The sequence below is a fragment of the Numida meleagris genome, chromosome Z (genome assembly GCF_002078875.1).
Source record: "Numida meleagris isolate 19003 breed g44 Domestic line chromosome Z, NumMel1.0, whole genome shotgun sequence".
Lineage (NCBI taxonomy): Eukaryota > Metazoa > Chordata > Aves > Galliformes > Numididae > Numida > Numida meleagris.
This window is the reverse complement of record NC_034438.1, coordinates 10,346,929-10,367,852: the sequence shown is the minus strand read 5'-3', so window position 1 is coordinate 10,367,852 and position 20,924 is coordinate 10,346,929. Positions and strand designations below refer to the sequence as shown.

The following is a 20,924-nucleotide window of genomic DNA, read 5'->3' as shown; positions in this document are numbered from 1 at the left end:
GACTTTGCCATACATGAGTATTTGCACTTCATAAAAATTGTAACTGCTGGTGGAAAGCTGCGTTCAGTTTTGGTGCCTCTTCATTTCTGGGCACCACCATGTAAGAAGGACATAAAGCTATTAGGGAGTGTCAAAAGGAGAGCTACAAAGTTGGTGAGGCTCTGGAGGGCAAGGTTTATGAACAGCAGCTGAGGGCCCTGGGTGTGCTGGGCCCAGCGCAGAGGAGCTGAGGGGAGGCCTCATGGCGGCTGCAGCTCCTCACAAAGGAGCAGAGGGCAGCGCTGAGCTCTGCTCTCTGTGACAGTGACAGGGCCCGAGGGAACGGCATGGAGCTGTGACAGGGGAGGGCCGGGGGTTAGGGAGAGGCTCTGCCCCAGAGGGTGGTGGGAATGGGAAGGACTGCCGAGGGCAGTGGGCACGGCCCTGAGCTGCTGGAGCTCACAGAGCATTTGGACACAGCCCTCAGACATTGGGTTTGGGTTTGGGTGGTGCTGTGCGGAGCCACAGGGTGGTCTCAGTGATCCTTGTGCATTCCTTCCAACTCGGGATATTCTGTGTTTCGCTGATTCTTTCTGTGGTATTTGAAGCACAGAGCAGTAGTGTGCTTTATGCATTAAAAAACATGAAGCATATTCTATATTTAACAGCTAAAAATAAAGGATTAATTTCATAATGAGAAAATATTCGCCAGCTGGAACATTCGGGTAGCTCTGCCTTTACATGCTGACGATGATGGTTCCACAAAGAGCTGCAAAGTAGTGCTACTCTTGAACTATAAATAGGAACTGCAGAACAACCTCTGACTTGTAAATATCACATAAAAGTGGCTAAATGAGCAGAGAGGCAGTACCCCAGGCAATATATTTCCAACTGGATATGTGAAGTACTTAGAGATGTTTTATAACACACAATGCTGAAGGTAAATAAGAGGCATCTCTCTCAAAACAGACTACCCCTAAGCTTTGCTGTTTTAAATAGAAGCAGGCCAGAAACCAGCAGCCATGTTTTGATTTCAAACTCAGCCAAATGTTGCTGCTAGCTTATTGGAGCTGCATTTTCCCAAGCATCCAGTTTCTGCCTGGCTCTCAAGCCCAGAATGTTTTTTACTTTGAGGATCCCATTGGCAGCTGAATTATGATCCCAGTACTGAACTCTGCAGTTAAACACCCTAAGACAAAACCTAGCACAAAGCCCCTGGGCTTTTACTTCTGGTGTTCCAGTTGAGACTGCACAGTTTCTTTTACACCTGTGGTTTCTCTAACTTGGAAATGGTCTTCCACGTAAAGCCCGGCTCATTCAGGATGTCCTAAGCACGTGGGAGTCCTGTGTGGCAACTGAAAGACAAGTTTATTTGTACAAGAACTTAGGAAAGTCTACCAGAGATATATTAACCACCTCTGTCAAGGGAGAATTGGCCTCATGTCTTTCCTCAGAGAATAGTTCTGCTTGTTTGAAGAGGATTTGTGATAACATTGTTGTTGCAATGATTTTTGACTTGCTGTCTTTGACTCTGGGGTTTCTGTCCCTTCTGTGGAGAGCTGACCACTGCATGTGGAACAGCACCTCAAGTTTATGCTTTACCAATGGGGAATTGCATGGCACCAGCTTCTGACCTTGTTAATATGCCAGTGTTCACCAACTAGAGCCCCTATTCTTCCCAGACTACTAGTTGTTTATTTTTTTACAGCTAGCTACCTTGGCCTGCTTTTTAGAGTACCATGTCATTGTCTGTTCGGCTAATGTTTTAAGAGACCTCTTTCCCTTCCTCAAATTTTGGGATCTCATGAATGTTGATCTGGCTGTTACACTTGTAGACATGATGTTGTTTTCACTTACCTGACAGGCTTAAGTAACCTTCTTTGATTTCACTGTTTACAAGCAAGCAGCAATAAAGAACCTGAATATTGCATTGTACTTTTAGTGTGAAAATAATAGACTCTGTTCACCTTCACTATAAACAGTAGTTCCCAAACATTGTTATTTTTTCGTGTATGTAGATGGAAGGTGAAGAGCCAGTGAGGAGAATATTTAAACTCACACACATAGTTCAGTTAATTTGCTTGACAGGAAGTATTCACTGTTACGTATTTGTCAAAGAGTCCCTCCTTGTATGCTAATGAAGAGTGCCTGAATATGGACTCCTCATGTGTGCTAACTTGTGGAAAGCTCTGAACACGTCTCTGGAAATACAGCCCTTACAAGGTTTTGTAAATTGATATACAAAACTGTGGGAAATACTTTGAAACTCTTAGCCATGGGAGTTCTTAAGCTCTACTTCATTTGCAGCAGTTTTCTTTCTTTTCCAGAACCTTTGCCAAACACTCTGGTGCTCAGTGAAAGGCTCCTGCCGCTCTAAGCTGGATGCTGCTGCGGATGGAACTCGGTGTGGAGAAAACAAGGTGACTGTGAGGTTTGGTGCCTGCAGAATGTTAGCAGAAAAACCATGAGAAAATCTGCTATTGTTTAGCTGTAGAAGAGAGGCACCCTTTGGTATCTACTTGTCGGTTTCCACTGAAGCAGTCAGTCTTTGGGGACTGAAATAGCAAACGATTAATGCAACATTTTTCTGTGTTGTGATAATCTTGTTTGTAATTTCTCTTCTCTCTTCAGTGGTGCTTCTCTGGTGAGTGCATTACGGTGGGCAAAACTCCAGAAGCAGTCCATGGAGGATGGGGTGTTTGGTCATCCTGGTCCCATTGCACAAGAACCTGTGGGGCAGGAGTTCAGAGCGCAGAAAGACCATGCGATAACCCAGAGTAAGCTGAGTACACAATCTTTTCATGCATTTTATTCAAGATCTTTGTGGTACTTAGGATGCTGGAGACATTTCTGTGTGGTGCTGGTTTACCATTGGGTGCTGCAGCAAGACAGAGTGAACCTCATCTGCCCAGTTAAGCATATTGTGTGAAATTCATTTGTCTCGCCTTATACAATCATTGTCTCATTCTTTAATCCTTACCTTCCATGGAGCTTATTTCTATAGAAAATGTAAAAAAATCCCATTGTTTTGCATGCAAGCTTTGCATAAATGCTATAAATGTTGATTTAATAATACTGTCATGAATTAATAAATGTATTCATATGAAGGATGAGAACAATAGGTAGCTTTTCGTTCCTGAGGGGAATCAAGGACTTGCCTTTCATGTTCTGTGTTAGTCATCAGCTTTGTTTTCAGCTTTATATACATGAACCGATAGGTACAGAATGTGAAGGACAGAGTTTTCTAATACATACCTGAGTTCATGAGGACCCTACATCTCATTTTGAAAAATCACTTGATTTTTCTGGAAGAACTGTCAAACATTCTGGAAAATACAGTGTTTTAGGAAAGCTTTTTGATAAGGCAGTTTTGTCATAAGCTTAGCTGGGCAGTGTGCCAAGCACTTCTTATTGCTTGTTCCAAGATACAGTATCTCTACGTCCTTGTACTTAATACTGATGTATTTATATTCAAGCATTTGAACATGTGAACAGTATGTTCACCCTATAATGGTTTCTGATTCACTTTGTTATCTCACTGGAACCTGAAAGCCATTGCTTGTTTGAAACTACTTGTCTCCCAGTATCACATCCCAGTCTCAATGTTGTTTTCATAGACCACAGTTTGGAGGAGACTACTGCACCGGAGAAAGGAAACGTTATCGCATGTGTAACATTAGCCCCTGTCGGAAAGGCTTGCCAACTTTTCGTCAGATGCAGTGCACTGAGTTTGACACAGTTCCCTACCAAAATGAGTTTTACCACTGGGTCCCAGTTTATAACACAGGTACAAAGCTGAGAATTTTTAAACTTCTTGTATAACTTAACAGATCTGTGAAAAGCCTCTATTGAATTAGAAGTCTTCTAAGTACTTAGAAAAATTTTGTGTGCCTCCACCAACAGGTATGCTTTTTGTGTATATGCAAAGGCATACAGACATTGTTGCAGAGCTCTAGCAATACTGACTGTGAGAATAAATAGACTGGTTCCTGAAAAGGTGCTGCAGTCATGACAGCTGTTGAAGTCATACCTATGCTAATTGGTTGCAATAGACTTGAACTCTCTTTCCCAGTGTCAACTCCAGAAAAAGAAGTACTATACATGGAGTAGAGCTGCATGTTTACGCTTGCAGGCATCACGGCACATAATAAGCAGAGCTCTTCAGCCTTACAAATACTTATTTACTATTTCCAAACTTGGATGTGTGTGGTAAGTGTGCCTGGCACCGCATTAAGGAAATAATTCCTCAGCAGTAATGAAGTGCTCTGTATCGTAGAGACAAGATTGATTCATCTGCTTTATCACTTGCTTTGTAACATCTAGTTGCTAAGTGTAGGGGTAATAGTTAATACCATGAAGCCTGAATCTGGTTTACGCAGAAATTTAAGGAGTAGAGTAAACAGAAGAAGCTATCAATGTAATTTTTTTAAAGAAAAAGTGAAGCTCAAAATTCAACTTGTAATTTTGAAGTGATCAGGCAGTTTGACTTGACCTTTTAAAGTCCCTTCCAATTGTATTATTCTATTCTATTCTATTCTATTCTATTCTATTCTATTCTATTCTATTCTATTCTATTCTATTCTATTCTATTCTATTCTATTCTATTCTATTCTATTCCTTCTCTTTTGTGGATTTTAATGGTCCTACTCCAGAGTTTGGAATTGGTATAAAAGTCTACTTGTTATTGGTACCTGGGTTGCTCCAGAGTGGGCAGTTTCTTCTGTATTTTCAGGTTTTTTGTTCTCCTTTAAACTAATGTCATCCAATTTTAAAGAATTTTCAGAGCATTCTGTTCCTACGCTAAGCTTGCTCCCAAGAAGGTTTGGGCTTATGTTTTACTATCAGTCATGCTCAATTCTCTCACCCTGTACATGTGATATAAGGGTAAAAGAAAATGTTTTGAAGATTTCCCAAACCCTGAGTGATATAGCAGTTTTTGTGTGAAAACATTTAGTTGAGATGAAAACCTGAGCTAGAAATTTTTTTAGATGCTGGTAATTTCTGTGTTCCCTCATCCTTCTGGAAAAAGGGTAAATGGCGAAAGGAACCTTGTGTCTTTAATTTCATAGTTTCAATAACCCAGTTCTAGTCATTGTCACTTAATTAAACGCTGCTTTAATGTCCTTTTACATTGTGTAAATTGTACCCTCATAAAAGAACAAAGATTTTCTTATGAATAGCTCAGTATGCAACATGTAGCTTTAACAGGCAAACAGGAAGGAAAGGAGTGAGCGATACTTTGCTGTTACCTAGACTAATTATGTTTGAGGTTATAAATACTTGGAGATTTTTCCTCCTGTTTTAAATGAGTTTTAGCCTCCTGGGGGCTTGCACAGATTTACAGTAGATTTACTTTGGAGCACAGAAACCCATCTGCTCACACTAGAGCACATTAGTATCCCTGAGAGTCTCAATTTGAAGAGGACTTTAAGGTTCAAAGGTGTCTTAAATATACAGTGGCTTTGGCCAGGATGTTTTCTGAATTGCTTGATTCAGGTCCCTGCATTGACACTTTATGCAGAAATTGGCACTAAATTACTTCTCTGGCCGTCACACTGAGCCCATATCCATTTATTTCATACCTTTTCACAAATTACATTTATCAGAACCTGATAGCTACCCAGGATTTAAAGTCGGTGTAGTCAGGGTGAGTATTACATTGAAGTGATAAAAGTAATCATGTAAACAACTTTCTTTTCTCAGTCAGTGCCAGGACCATCTCATGTACTGGCAGATAGGAGTTATATAGCTAAGGTTGGAAATTTCGTATTTTTTCCAAAATATGCTTGTACGTCAAGTAAGATCTGTACTGATAGTCGCAGAGTCTCAGCTAACAGTGCAAGTTATTATTTCTGTTGCCACTAATTTGGAATTAAACTTTCTTTTGGGGCGACAAGTTAGGTTAGTGTGATAAAATACCTTTCTTTTTACATGTTTTGTCTGTTTGATGATTGTCTTTTCTAATTTTCTTTGTTTTGGATTTCTTCATCCAATTCTGACTTCCCACAAACTCATGTTGACAGGAGTTTCAGAAGGAGAGGACCACCTCTTTTACTCCTTGTGAGATAGAGAAAAAAATATTGAGGCCTTATCTCCTGGCAGTCATGTTATTTACATCTTTCTCTGTCAAGTTAAAGTGACCCTTCCTGCATTCATACTCCTGTGATTCGGCTATAAGAAAAACATTCTGCTCTGAGCAGGGGGTATGCTTTTTTCTGGTTATCTTCATGTTGTACTGTTTACACTTTGTGAATATGAATTCTATTCTGATATACACAGGGAAAAAAATAATATTCCTGAATTTTAGGACTTCTAATCAGCTTTGCTGTCTTGCTTCCTTAGCCCTGTTCTGATTACAACTAAGTCAATGGCTACTAAGGGGAACTCTTAGGCTTGGGATTCCGTTACATCTGATATTCTTCTGTGTAAATGACTGATCCTGTCCCTGTTCAAAACAGAATGATATTCTTGGTGCAGGATGTGAGCAGTGTGCATAAAATGGAAGATGCAATTTTTCTGGGCCACTGAGCATTGAAGGCACCTCAGCTAATACGTTTTGTCCAGCTAGAGCCAATACACTGCCAGAATGACACAGACAATCTGGAAGAGCTTCACAGAAAAGCAGTGTGAAAGACAAACAATTCAAAAAATAGAGTTTAAAGGAAAAGTTTTTTAAAAAATCTAGTATTGCTCTAGAAAAGAGATTGAATTAAGTGTCAGCTATTTGAAAAGAGTTTCAAAAGGTGTATTGCATGGGGTCAGAAGCTATAAAGCCCTTTGTTAGCTGAGTTTGAAAAGCAAGACCCTGTGGTCTTATTAGTTCAGTGTGAATGTAACTCTTCAGCTTTCATACTTGAATTTGACATCAAGTTTCACGTCATTGTACTTCGTAATGCAGCTTCTGACACCCTCAACTCAAGTAACATAAAGAAAACCAGAGAGTGTAGACTCAGCAGTTCTTCATATCTGTGAAAGGCAGAAGAAGCAGTAGCAATCAGAATAGTAAAAAAGCACTGTAGGTTTCACATCGAGTTCTTTATTTCTGGTTACCTAGAGTGTCTGGGGAATTAGTATTATAATTAATACAATTTAAGTGCAATCTAGGCTGGAGCAAAGTGGCTTTGATCCTACGTTGCTGTGGAGACATGGATAAACCTGCATAAAACCTACGTGGTTATACCCAAGTGTTCATTACTGAGTGTTTAACAGTTGGATCTAGTGTTTCATGTGTATGCTCAGTTGTAAGTATTTCTGTGTATTTGGCTTAAAGAATTTCTAAGATGACGGCCTTTTAAAAGTCTCATCGCTAGTTAATAAAATTTGCTGAAGTAACAGAAACCAAACCAGCTGCTTTGAAGACCTCCATCTGAGCAACCCTGATGCTTCCCACTGATCTCAGTATAGTCCTTTTTTCTTTTTTTTCTTTCCTGAGGACTAAAATAGGATTTAAAAGCTGTGAATTCAGTGCGTCTTTGCATCTGTGTCATGTCAAGTAATGCATTTTCCTAGTGTCAGTTCTCTAACTGCAAATAGAAGATAAAACTTTCTACATTTGTATCTGTCTCTTGTTTAAAGTATTAGACTTTTGGATGACTGTGACTGATTCTGGTCTGGTTTATTTACAGTCTTAGAATAATGGAGTCCTGATACTTCATTAGATTCCTGGGCTCAGCTGTAAAAAATAATAATGATAAATGAGTAAATAATTTCAGAAAATGAATGGCTAATATGGCGCTTGGATAATTTCTTCAGTGGTGCCCTAATCAGCCTTCTATGCAGATGAAATAAGATAACAGCTTTAAGAATGAGGTCAGGGGTATAAAATACTGAATTGTAGTGAGTTTGTTGGAAGGGAGTTATAGCCTCTCATTTCCAATGGGTCTTAGTAGACAACTGTCAAGAAGAGAAGCAACACCAATGGGATGAGGTTCAACAAGACCAAGTGCCGGGTCCTGCACTTCGGCCGCAACAACCCCAGGCAACGCTACAGGCTTGGAGCAGAGTGGCTGGGAGGTTGTGTGGAGGAAACGGACCTGGGGGTATTGGTCAATGCTTGGCTGAGCATGAGCCAGCAGTGTGCCCAGGTGGCCAAGAAGGCCAATGGCAGCCTGGCTTGTATCGGAAATAGTGTTGCTAGTAGGAGTAGGGAAGTCATTCTCCCTCTGTACTCAGCCCTGGTGAGGCCCCACCTCGAGTACTGTGTCCAGTTTTGGGCCCCTCACTGCAAGAAAGACACTGAGGCCCTGGAGCATGTTCAGAGGAGGGCAATGAAGCTGGTGAGGGGTCTGGAGCACAGGCCTTATGAGGAGCGGCTGAGGAAGCTGGGATTGTTCAGTCTGGAGAAGAGGAGGCTCAGGGGAGACCTTATCACTCTCTATAACTACCTGAAGGGAAGTTGTAGTGAGCTGGGGGTCAGCCTCTTCTCCATTGTAACTAGTGACAGGATGAGGGAGAATGGCCTCAAGTTGCGCCAGGGAGATTTAGGCTGGACATTAGGAAATACTACTTTTCTAAAAGAGTGGTTAGGTGCTGGAATGGGCTGCCCAGGGAGGTGGTTGAGTCACCATCTCTGGAGGTGTTCAAGAAACATTTAGATATAGCGTTGAGAGACATGGTTTAGTGGGGTTATTGGTGATAGGTCGATGGTTGGACTGGATGATCTTGTAGGTCTTTTCCAACGTAGCTAATTCTGTGATTCTATGAACACAAGGTTTGTGGTACAGATAGGATTATTTTAAGACCAGTTACTACAATTAGGGAAAACTGGAAAGCTTTTAGGCCTAGGAAGTCCTTCTTTGAATCATGAGGATTTGCAAGTCTGGAATTTGGCTTATTATTTGTTTTTACTTTTTCATTTGGCTTGTCAAGGAAGACTGTCTTTCCCTTCAAACTCTTTCTGAGCAGTATACTTAGACCATCGTTATGACCAGAGTATGTCAGCAGTCACTTTTTCTTGCTGATTGATTTCTGAAATGGAATTGGATATCATTCCTATGTATGTTATCCCAACATATAGCTAGGGAGGAGATACAGTTATCAGGCTACTACTTCACATTTTTTATTCTGAACAGTGTAAAACTGAAATGGCTTTACGTAAAATCTGTGTCAGTTAGGATGAATTTTGAGCAGGGCATGGGCTAACTGGAGGTCTTCTGCCATATTGACTACTGTGCTTTGTGTTTGAAAAATGGTGCACTGAGAAGGTAAACAAGGCGAAGCAAACTTTAGAGCATGAAAGAAATCGAATTAGAAGGAAAAAAGACTGCTCCAGATAAAAGTAAAATAAATGTGACAGTTGTTATGGCTAACAGTTTTCACAGAGAGGCTGAGGACTGGTAAGGTTTACAATCCTTATGTTCTTGCCTGAGACTTGTAGCTCCATCTCTGCTGATATTCTTGAACATAACTCATTATCAACTTGATTTCCTCCAGTTTCATAACTTTGGTCTGTGTTTTTCCTCTGCCACTAATCCTTCTATTGTCTTTCTTTATGAAGGCATCTTAATTTGAGGAGACACAAACATGTCATTCTTGTCAGGTTTAAGGCGCCATTTTAGTCTACTGACTAGAGGAAAAACACAAAGCTCCTCATTAAGGTTTTAGATTTCCTGGTGGATCCACTTTTTTAGTTTTTGTGTCCCAGTTCTACAGAAATGCTGTTTACATGAATGAGATTAATAATTAGAACTAAGCCTGTGCAGGAGTCAGTGCTGGCATTGCAAGAACCCTGGGGCCAGGAGCTGCTCCCAGTTTTGTGCACAGCGTGGTGCTTTGTGTATATTGGTGCTGTACAAACCAGAGCAATAAAAGTGAATTTCCCCCTTCGAAAGCATAAATCCTTTTAAAGGAAATGATTTGGTTTCTTTGCATTAGCAAAAAATTGAATTTTTCTCATTACTAGAAACTCCTCCAATTTTGAACACAGTTCTTTGTATGACAAAAGCAAGGTCAACAAAGGAGGAAAGGGAAACAGAAATTCATCAGCCAGGATATCAATTTATAGATACCCTGCATCGCTTTCAGAGCAGGGAGGTGAGCAGCTTTTGTTACCTATCGGTACAGGATGAACCTGTGACTCTGTAGAGGGCCCCTCTGTAGCACCCAGAGGGGTTTTATTAAAATGGGTTCATATTTGTCCCATAAAAGTTCCCAAAGCTGACATTTTAACACCTACTGCTTTGCTGTGCAAAGGATTTCATTTTTCTGAGCACGAACAAATTGCTGTGGCACTTGGCTTGACCAGGGTCTTGAAACAGGACAGTTCCCCAGCTGCCATCCATCATAAGTGTGACCGTGGAGAGTTTTTGTTTCAGTCAGATAGCTCTGTGCCGGAGGCTTTCTAGGAGATTAAGAAGAGGGCAGAGATTGTCTTTTTTGGCTTTGACTTTGGTTTCAGCTCTAACTCATCTTCTGTTTATACACCTTATTTACCAAACTTGTGTCCTTGGACTCTCCTAAGCCTTAGTTCCCAAGTTTCCAGTTCCTAAGGAGTAGCATCTGTGAGGCAAGGTAGGTAAACATTTCATATAATCATTAAGATTGGGAAGACCTCTATCATCTAGTCCAACCACCAACCCATCCCCACCGTGCCCACTAGCCATGTCCTCAGAGCCACATCTCCATGGTTCTTGAACGCCTCCAGAGACGGTGACTCCACCACCTCCCTAGGCAGCCTGTGCCAATGCATTACCACTCTCTCTGAGAAGAAAATCTTCCAAATATCCAATCTGAACTCCTCTGGCTCAACCTAAGGCCATTACTTCTCATACAATCACACCTGGGAGAAGAAGCTGACCTCCACCTCGCCACAGCCTCCTTTCAGGCAGTTGTAGAGAGTGATAAGGTCTCCCTGGGCCTCCTCTGAACAGTTCCAGTTTCCTTAGCCGCTCCCCATAGGACTTGTGCTCCAGACTCTTCACAGCTTCCTTGTCCTTCTTTGGACTCTTGTGCTTCACTGATTTTCTTCAGCTTTTCTAAATCCATGTGTAGACTGGAATTAAGCTGGGCTGTTGTGGAGAATCTTATTTTAGAGACCCACAGACTGCTTTTGCTGCAGTTTTTCTCTTCCCTGTTGCACATCTATGCAAGAACAACCTGGCTCTGTCAGAGCTACCAGCATTATCTCTATTTCATAAATTCCCAAGCTGGAAAAAAAAATGGAGTGATTGACATAATTTATTGACTGCCAACAAATATCTGAAAATAAGCAGTGATTTGACCCTTGACTGACATGCTGAAGATGAGAAGCAGTCATTTCATTGCTCCCCTGAGAGATGTTGGCGACACTTATCAGGAGTTGTAAAATGTCTCTGAAATCACTCAGTCATCAGCTGATGAAAAACAGTTGCTTATCTCTCACAATCTTACTCCCTGGTTTCTCCTTTCCCCTCACTGATGGCAGGTGGTTTTGCTGGTGTCCTGTCCCTTTCTCCTTCGCAGCTGAGGACCTCACTATTGCTTGACTCAACTGGCTGTTAATATATCAGGGAGGGAATGTATGGAGGTGTGAGGACACTGGGCTCCAGCTGTTTCTTGCTCTAGTTACATCAATCAGGCCTCTTACACTCTGTTAGCATTAGTATTGTGGGTTTGTTAATTGCTTCTAATTATGCCATTACTTATCAATGGGTGGATGGTACTATGAAGACACACAGTTATTCTCTGTACGTTACATTTCAATATCCTGCTGAAATATTTTCTGAGAAGTTATTTCGTTTTTGTTTCAGCTAACCCCTGCGAGCTCCACTGTCGCCCAATAGATCGCCATTTTTCAGAGAAGATGTTGGATGCAGTCACTGATGGTACTCCCTGCTTTGAAGGAAAGCACAGCCGAGATATCTGTATTAATGGCATGTGTAAGGTATTGGGTATGTTTGCATGTTTCTTTCTCTTCATTCTTTAGTATAGTTAAGGGGAAAAATTAATGCTTTGAGGTTTTGTTTTGCTGGAAGATCCATACGAGGCACTTCATTTGATTGCATTTTAATGCTCATGGAAATAAATCCATAGGAATAGCTTTTCTAAATTGACATTAGGGTTATTTCTATCATTTTTACAAGTCCATTAGCCTGATTTCTGGTACCTTCAAACTCATCTTTTCTTCTTCAGTTTTAAAACATCATCAAGAATGCTTGTTTGTTTCTGGTGATTTTCATGTACTATAGCTTTAGAGTTGCAACTGGTATCTCTGCTACTTGGTTTTATTTTGAAGATTCAGTTCCGTATTGCACACTAAGTAACAGTTGTGAGCTGACTTGTAATCGGACAAGACGCTTGCTCTTGAAGACAATAAAAATAATTTCCCTTTACAATAGTAAATTGAATAATGTGGTACAATGAGTTAACTGGCAAACATACAGTATGTGGTTCCTTCTGTTTATTGAAGGATAAATATAAGGTTCTCTGCATATTCTGCACGTTGGTATTTACTATGCTTCAGAGAAGAGCAACAGAAAATTAGTTCTAAGTTTTCCTTGCAGGTCATGCGTTTGTGAGAGGAAGTTATTGAGATTCTGTTCAGATTCACAGTGAAGAGATTCCATTTGGCTTTGCTGAGAGCCAGAATGGCTCTTTTAACTGTGATGGTGAAAGAGTTGACTGGCAACTAGCATCTCAAGCCAGCTGGTAACAAAGACTAGCGTACTGAAGTATGTAAATTTTGCATACTGTATTGGCGCTTTTGAACTTCACTAAAGAGAGGGAATGTACTAAACCCAGAAGGCTGTCTTTGTGTTGTTATGTTTTAATTTTCTGATTTCCAGACCAAGGAGATTGGGGTCACTATGGCTAATTATATTATATTGCCTGTGCCTCAGTGTGCAAGGAAGCCTTACCTGTTAGAAATTAGTGTAGTATTTCTTTAGAACTTGCCTTGTTGATTCAAGGACAAACTGGAATTGGCACCTCTCTGGAGAACCTAGCAAATAAGATAGTGGGACTCTCTGACAATGATAGAGAAGAGGAACTCCCTAAATATGTAAAGCTGTTAAATCACTCAGCACTGGAACCAGTGACAGCAAAGGGGAGTCTCAAAGTTACATGTCTGAGGTTGCAACCACGTTTTGTTGCTAGGTGGTGCTAATAAGGGGAAGAGAGATGCCATCCTCTTAACTCTTTTATTCTGTTTGCATCTATCTTGGCTTTTTTTCTTGGACTATCTCCTGTCATGAGGTCAAACTTAGGTTTTAAATGGAGTCAGTCAGAAAGATCAGTCAGAAATGTTACTTAACATCATCAAGGTATATCATGACTAATTTGCTATTTAGCCATATTTCTCTGCCTTCATCCTTTGGGTACCATTTCTTTTTTCCTTTATTTAGAAGACATTTAAAGAACATATTGTATCTCCCTATGCTTTAAATTATTTATCACAAGATGACTATAATTCTTATTAGAACACTTGATTGCTCCCACAGGGTTAATAAACAAATATACTGCCACCATTGTATATTTGTTGAACAGTGATGCATACATGAGTTTTCCAGACTGAGGATTTTGGTTAAATATCTGTCATGGTTTTGTGATTTTTGTTGTTGGTATTCTACATCATAACATCATGTAAAACACTGGCAGTTAAAGAGTTAATCTTCTGTTTGTGGAGACTGCTGTTTTTAGGTGCTTGGTTCTCGGAGGAGGAGGGGAGGAGGTGCACTCCCCAGGGGTCTTTGCGTCTTTGGGGAGGGGGGGGCTTGTGAAGCCACCTGATTGATCGGGAGTCTTCGTACGCGGTGGAGAAGCATGTGGTCCCCCTGCAGCTTACGGCGTAAGAATCTCAGCTTTGAACTCTCTCTGTTTTGATTTGCTGGCCTCAGTTTCGATATCATATTATAACATTCCTCCTCAGACTGATGCCACTGTTTTGTTTTAGGTCTGTCTACAAGTTCCCTACCTTTCCCCTTTTCCCTTTGTCTTCCCCAGGGCATGGGTCCATGGTTTCCCTGCTGCATTAGCCACCGGACCAGTCTGGGCCGGTCCCTAAACCGCCAACACTTTTTTTTCCTCCTTTCTATCTTTTCCGGGCCTGTGGGCCTGCTGTCCCCCTGTCGCGAACACAGATCCATAGATAACGCCGTGACAATATGCCATGGCATTATCTAGAAGTGAAAACTTACGTGGTGCACGTACTGAGAGAGTGCAGATGCTGACAGTGAAGGACCTGGCAACTCCGCTGTTTATAACAGCCATTCATCTGCCGCGCAGCATTTTAATAGGCTTAAATGACCTTCAGTCATGCAAGTCCTTGAGCTGTTCTCTGTAGTAATGCACAATTATTATGTTCAGAGATTAACGTTGTGTTGGAGATCTACACAGCATCATAGCAGGGAGAAAAGTAGTTGTGGGTTTTTTTTTTTTCTTTGTTAAAAAGTGGATTACTTTTTTTTTCTTGTAGTACTTCTACTGCTGCTCATTATGGTTCAGTGTCTTCCTCCCACTGCTAGCCCAGTGGGACATTGATTCAGCCATGTCTAGACAAATTGTAGGTGAAATAGGCACATCAGGATACATCTCTCCCTATTTAAGGCAATGTCTTGGCCTACATGACAAGATTGTGATTTCTCAGTTTGGAGACCAGTGTGGGAGACAAGTAGAAGGAAGAGTTTAGAAGCGTAATGTAGCATTCATGTAACTTTGATATTCCGGCAATAGGTCCAGTAAATACCCTTCAGTGGCAGCAAGGACTCCTTGTTTCTGCCTCCCGCAGTCAGTCTGACAGAAAAATTTCTCCCTATGGAAATGGCAAAAGGACAATGCCTCTGGCTGTTTTCCTTTTAGTTACTATGCAGCAGGAAATAAATTACTTTTTCTTCGTGTAATTTGGCCAAGGCAATTCAGGTTACTATTTCTGCTTCCACATTGTTTGGTAGGACCTGTAATAAAGCTAGTCTCAGGTGTGTTAGAAAAGCACTTGGTGAATGGGGCAATTACAAAGGGCACAGAAAATGATGCTGATTTGCAACACACATGATATGGCACACAATGGTTTCTTGTTAGCACAACATGTTCAACTGGCAGAGGGTGCACAGGAACATGTGTGCAATAGATTCAGAATCTAATTGATGCTGTTTTTTTTTTTTTTAATTTTCTAGTTTTAATAACCTGCATGTAGTCTGCAGGTCTGCTTAATAGTCAACTTGACAGAAATTTTAGGCTTGTCATTTAAGACAGTTTTAAAAGGTATTGCTACTGCTTCTCTAGGATAGAAGATTCAGGAAAGTAAAAGGGAGGTCTAATGATAAACCTGATAACACTGATTTTACTAACTTCTTGTAGACTGTTAACAAAAGTGCTGACAGTACCACAGATACACTGGAGAATGCATCTTGTGAAGAAAGATAGCCACGTACCTATCTTTTTACATTCTTAGGAAGTGTGAAATATAAATTGTGCTGCATCCTTAGCTAACAAGTGTAGATCTGAGCTCTTTGCTAGATGGAGAATCATTCTGCACTTATTACTGTGTTGTCTGAGTACTTTGAGTACTTCATTTGAGTACTCGATTCTATGATTTAATCCATCCTTGTCTGAGTAGCTACATGCTTGTAGGCAAAAACTGAGTCATGAACCTTCTTAGCATGTGTTTATCTCTGTAACATTGTGTACTTCTCATAAATATGCTCCTTGGTGCTGAGATGTATCTGTGAAAGACACATCAATAACAGAGAGAATAAACTTTCCCTCTTTTGAAAGTGGCCTTCTGTGAATCAAGAGAGTATATCTTGGCACAGCCACTGTTTTTCATAGCAGGTATCAAAGGTACTGATGAAGTGGTGTCATTAAGTGACAGACGAGTGTTTTTTTGAAACTTCTGTAAAAATGTAAGTGATAATATTGTTATACAAAGTGGCATCATTAACTTGAGGCCTTTCCTTGTGGCTCCTGTAGCTGCTCGTTAAATCACTGGTGCACAGAGTAAAAGCTGAAGTGTTTCTTTCTCTGAAATAGACAGTGGAATATGAAGAAGGCTTTGTACCTAGATTAATGTAATAGATAGGCTTTCCTGTCAAAAGCTTATGGAGGATTACATGAACTGAAGGTAAAAGAGGATCAGAATTAAAAGACGGGATACTCAGCTCTTCATACATCAAGGGGATATTAGAGAAGTTGACAGGTTTTGCACCTGAAAGTTTATTTTGACAAAAATCAGCAGAGAAAAACTTTTAGCTACTGCCAGCCTTATGGTTGTTCATCTAAATCAGAGGCAGTCTTCTGTCTGAAGTCTTCCAGATGTCTCAGATACTGTTGACAACCACTAAGTGTTAGACTCAACCAGGTGCTTGTTGTGTTCTGCAAGTTTAGCTTGATGTCATGATAGCACAAAGCATTGTGGAGTTTCATTGATAAAAACGAATGAACAAAACTGCAAGAAAACCCTTACTAGGAATGAACATAGGATCTGTGAAGTGTGAATACCATACTGGGGCTGAGTCTGAGGTTGTGATACACCAGAGGAAAAAAGTGCCTCAATCTCGTGTGCAAGTAGCAGTATCCATGCACACCAGCCAGAGAATGTCAGAAGGGGCAAGCTGTCAGGTAAATGGTTCTCTTCTCCCAGAGTCCCAGTCACCTATGTCTTTTGTGGTGTGGGGCATGCCCAAGTTTTGACCAAAATTGCCTCTGTTCTCGCTAAGCTAAATAGGATTTTATTTATTTAATAAGGGCTTAATAAATCAAGAAATGTAAGATCTAAGGAATTATAACTATGCACTAATTCATGTCAAAATTTAAAGTAATTCAGATTGAAACTAGAATATGGAAAGGAGGGAGCAGAGAACGGGGAGTGACATAAGTATTGATGCACTTTGTTGTGTGGTTTTGAAAACAACTCCCTTCCCTCCCTGAAATTTACTCAGAATTTTTGAGAAAAATTTTGTTGTTTTTTTTTTAAATGATTACCCAGATGTGATTTTCAAGGAGGAGGGAGACAGACAAAATTATTTATTGAAGTATTCTTCAAATTGAGCAAAAAATAAATAAGTAAATAGTGTTAATGATGTATGACTGAAAAATTCAGTTCTAGGGGAACCAAGTCAAATGTTGTAGCACGCTCCTTAGACGACAAGTAGATGGAGGCGGAGCACTGCCAAATGTGCACTATCTGCATGAGGGTGCATTGCAGATGAATCCATACTGACACACACAACAAACATGGAACAATGCAATTGGAGATTCGTTTAGTTGGGGAGCTGCAGCCAGCTCCTCAGTAATGATGATAGGCTCTGGTACAAAGTACTGTTAATATACTTCAGAATTCATTAACATATATTTGTGACAAAAGTAGCTGAAATGCAGATATCATTTAAAGAGATTTATGATATCAAGGAGCTCAAGCGTGCTGTTATGCATACACCTCTTTTTCTGAAAAGCAATAGTCTAAAAAGTGCAGAGTTTAACAGTACTTCACAGTCGAGCTTCTATTTTGTGCTGTAAACTTTTTAAAGTTTCCAAAGTTAGCTGCTTATAATCATCTTAAATAAGTTTATTTTAGGATCCCTTTCCTGCTGTATTTTTGTAGTATTGTATTAGCACAAAGCCTGTCAGAAAGTTTAGGGCTTGGTTTTCCTTCAACAACTGAGCAGTGTTCATAGAAGGAGAGAGAAGCTTCAGGGAGCTCCGAACCATTACATTTACCTCCAGGTTAATTCAGATGATGAAAAGTTCTTCTGCTTTGTACATGGGTAGGATCCAAACTCTTCAGTGTAACCCACATTGCACTCTGATTTCTCATCTGGAGCATATGCTACTTTGATTCTGATAAATGGATATAAAATGTAAGAAATTTCAGGTTGTTTTCATACCACATTTTTGATGTCAAAATAGTTTAACTTAAAAATCTTCCTAGTTCTTTAAGAGAGGCAAAAAACTTACCCCAGAACTAGAACAAGGTTTTCCTGAAGTTTAATGGACTAGTACACGGAATTTTTGGTTTGGGCAAGGAAGAAGTTCGTTCCTAACTCAAAATAAATAAGTTCTTCTCTCACTTTCTCCCCATAGCAAAAATGAATGGAAAAATCAGTCTTTGTCAGAACTTTCAGTCTGACACATTGCCCTGTGTTGGCAAGCTGGAGAAGAAAAGGCTGTAAAACTTGATGCCTACTGAAGAGTTTTAGTTGTCAGGGGATTTGTCTACGGTAGTATTCTTCACTAGGACTGCTACAAAACATGAGACAGTGATCAGAAGGTGGTCTGTCATTTCTTGAGTTGTGTTGTGGTTTTGTGGGTACAGTTCTCTAAGTTCAGCATGACCAGTAAGTGAATCTTTGGCAAGTAATCCTTGTTCCATGTGCCATTATTAATACAGATTCAAAGCATCTGTTCTTGTGCATAGCTTTTGTTTTGCGTCTGTTGAAGAAACATTGTGAAATGTTTGTATTTGTCTGTGGGTAAAATACTGGGGTTTCTCAGAGGCATATATTATACACAGGAGTTTCAATTAGGTGATCTCTACTATTAGTGTCTTTATGCTATAAAAAATATATATTTTTTTAATGTATATGTAATATACTTATCTAAACTGAAGCTTCATGGTGAAGACTGTATTTATTCTAAAACTATATTTTTTTTTCCTTCCCCTAGGCTGTTGGCTGTGATTATGAGATAAATTCCAATGCCACTGAAGACCAGTGTGGAGTTTGCCTGGGAGATGGCTCTGCCTGTCATACAGTGAAAATGACATTTAATCAAAGTGAAGGATTTGGTAAATTGGGTTATTTACTTAAACTCTTCTATTGATGAAGTGTTTATCCACATGAAAAGGCTTAAGAAATGCTTTTCATTGTAAACTGATTGATCAGTCTGTATAGGAAATAGCAAAAGGATGTTTCACAATTAATTTTGCTTGTGCCTGAAAAGATTGGTGTTTTTTAAGTTTACTTCATCTAATAAAAGTGATGTCACAGACCAACAGGTCCTGTGCAATTTACGCAGATACTGACAAAACCCAAAATAGAAAGTGCATTTACAAATTATTTATGTAATTAATGCCCTTGGAAAATGTGATCTGAATCTCTAGAAAAGTAAAGCACCCAGAAAACGCTGGACCAAGTGCTTCGTAGTGTCATAAATCTGACAGCATTGGCTTTAGTGACCATGTACAGCCCCTTCCCTGTGCAGAATTTTGTAGATCTGTTTTCTGTAGAAGTTTCTGTGATAGGCCTCTGGGCTGGAAGGGTGAAAAAGTGAGTTCCTGCAGAGTTACAGAGGTCTAAATCAGCACTTTAGGGCCTGAGCCCTTCTTCACCAATGCCAGTGAGACAAGCAGTCCTTAAGTTGCCTTTTGTGGGATGAATTGTTGCCAAAAAGTCTGGAAGAGGGAGTGGGAACTAAAACTGATAAAATATTATTTATGCAAATAATTTAGATTTTGCATAAATATGCAAATAATTTTGGGAAAAGCACTTTCAATATTTCAGGTTTTTTTCTCACTGTGTACTTAGATATGCTCTTCCCACAGCCCTCCAAATCTGTATCCCACAGATAAAGTGTGAAGGTGCCTGCAGCGATGCAGGTTGTATGTGTCTGTATTGAATGTTAAGTAAATTATTTCAAGTAAAAAAAATTGATTGCTTCTGTAGATTCTTTCACTTCTACTGAAGTCAAATCCATTGCAGAAAACAAGAAAATATGTCAGGAAAGGCAGAGGTTGGCAGGGTCTTCAGCTTTTAAGGCAATGTATGGTGCTTACTGATAGCTCACATCTGGCTGATTCTTGACTCTGATTTACAAGTACTATGATGTTCTGCCTTACAGGAAGGAATAATAGCTGTGTGTCTACTGAACAGTTTATGTAAATACGATGAATTTGGGGTCATAGATTCAGTATAGGTAATAAAGCTGGACCAAAGCTCAGGATATGTATTGCTATCAACTGAGAAGGAAAATTTGATTTTTTTGAAAGTTCAGTGGCACACAGAAGTATAAAGCAAGGCTAAATATTCTGATCTAAAGCTTTCCTCAGTATTTAGGTCTTTCTTGACTCTGGTATTGTAGCAGTAAACAGTGTGTCTGCAAGTCGACTAGATTGCCAGGTCATGGCAATGACATACTGGGAAAGAGCTTTAATAATTCAGCCTTTCACTGTAGTGCAGAGTGATCCCTTTTGCCTGAAGTCTTACCTGTTCATGTTCAGGAAAACAATAAGAAAAAAACAATTAAATCTGTGTTTTTACTTAGAGTTTCTTTTAAATGCTTTTCCTTCCCTTTGAATGCAAAATGGGAAAACTTGCATGGAGAGCTCCAAACACTGCTGCAGGATAGACATTTTTATCAGTGTAATGGGTTCCGTTAGTTTTATGGTAAAAAAAAGTCGTAACTCTGATTTTGCACAAATAGTCTCAGCTGTTGACGCTAATACTAGCCAGTATGCAGACCACACTGTTTTCAGGAGATTCAGTAGCAAGTTAGTTAAGTTGCCCAGCTGCACTCAGGGTAGAAATCTTGCAGTGTAAGCAGGATCTAGGCTTGGGCAGAGTTACAAGATTTTCTGTGATTGAGGTAAAAGGTGTCTGCTTTTTTTATTGATAGTATTTTAAAGGGAGGGAAATCTCTGTTGTTACTCACATCAGCTGTAGAGGAATATTACTATGCACAGCTGAACACTGACAAGGCATGCAGACACTGGAAAAAGAATAAATGGTGCTGCTTGATAGGGAAAAGCGTTGGGGTAAGAAGAAAGGCTGGGTTGCAGGTGACAAGGGTTTAGGACTGCAACAGGTAGAATGAGGAGTAAATAGATTAACAAAATGAGGGAATGAGGCTTTGCAGATCAGACAAAGGAATCTGCTTGGGAAAAGGAAGAAGAGTGGCTAGGAGCAGAGTGGTGGTCAGAAGGACAGGGGTTTGTCCTGCCTTCACTCTTTGGTGTGTGTAGGGGAAATGAATTTTAAAATTTTCATTATGTCAACGGTTTACGGGCGTTAGGCCCGATTCCGTGACAAAGGGGACGGGGG

At 40.1% G+C, this 20,924-nt stretch overlaps 1 protein-coding gene across 3 annotated transcripts in view; it reads left to right on the top strand.

Moving 5' to 3' along the window:
* ADAMTS12 (ADAM metallopeptidase with thrombospondin type 1 motif 12) overlaps nt 1-20,924 on the top strand; it is a 180,009-nt gene that overhangs the window by 112,630 nt on the left and 46,455 nt on the right. For all 3 annotated transcript variants that reach the window (XM_021380709.1, XM_021380708.1, XM_021380707.1), the window contains 5 exons: nt 2,307-2,399; nt 2,611-2,756; nt 3,597-3,766; nt 11,706-11,839; nt 18,553-18,673. In XM_021380709.1, coding sequence (XP_021236384.1) covers nt 2,307-2,399; nt 2,611-2,756; nt 3,597-3,766; nt 11,706-11,839; nt 18,553-18,673 — 664 coding nt within the window. The remainder of the gene's footprint in view (nt 1-2,306; nt 2,400-2,610; nt 2,757-3,596; nt 3,767-11,705; nt 11,840-18,552; nt 18,674-20,924) is intronic.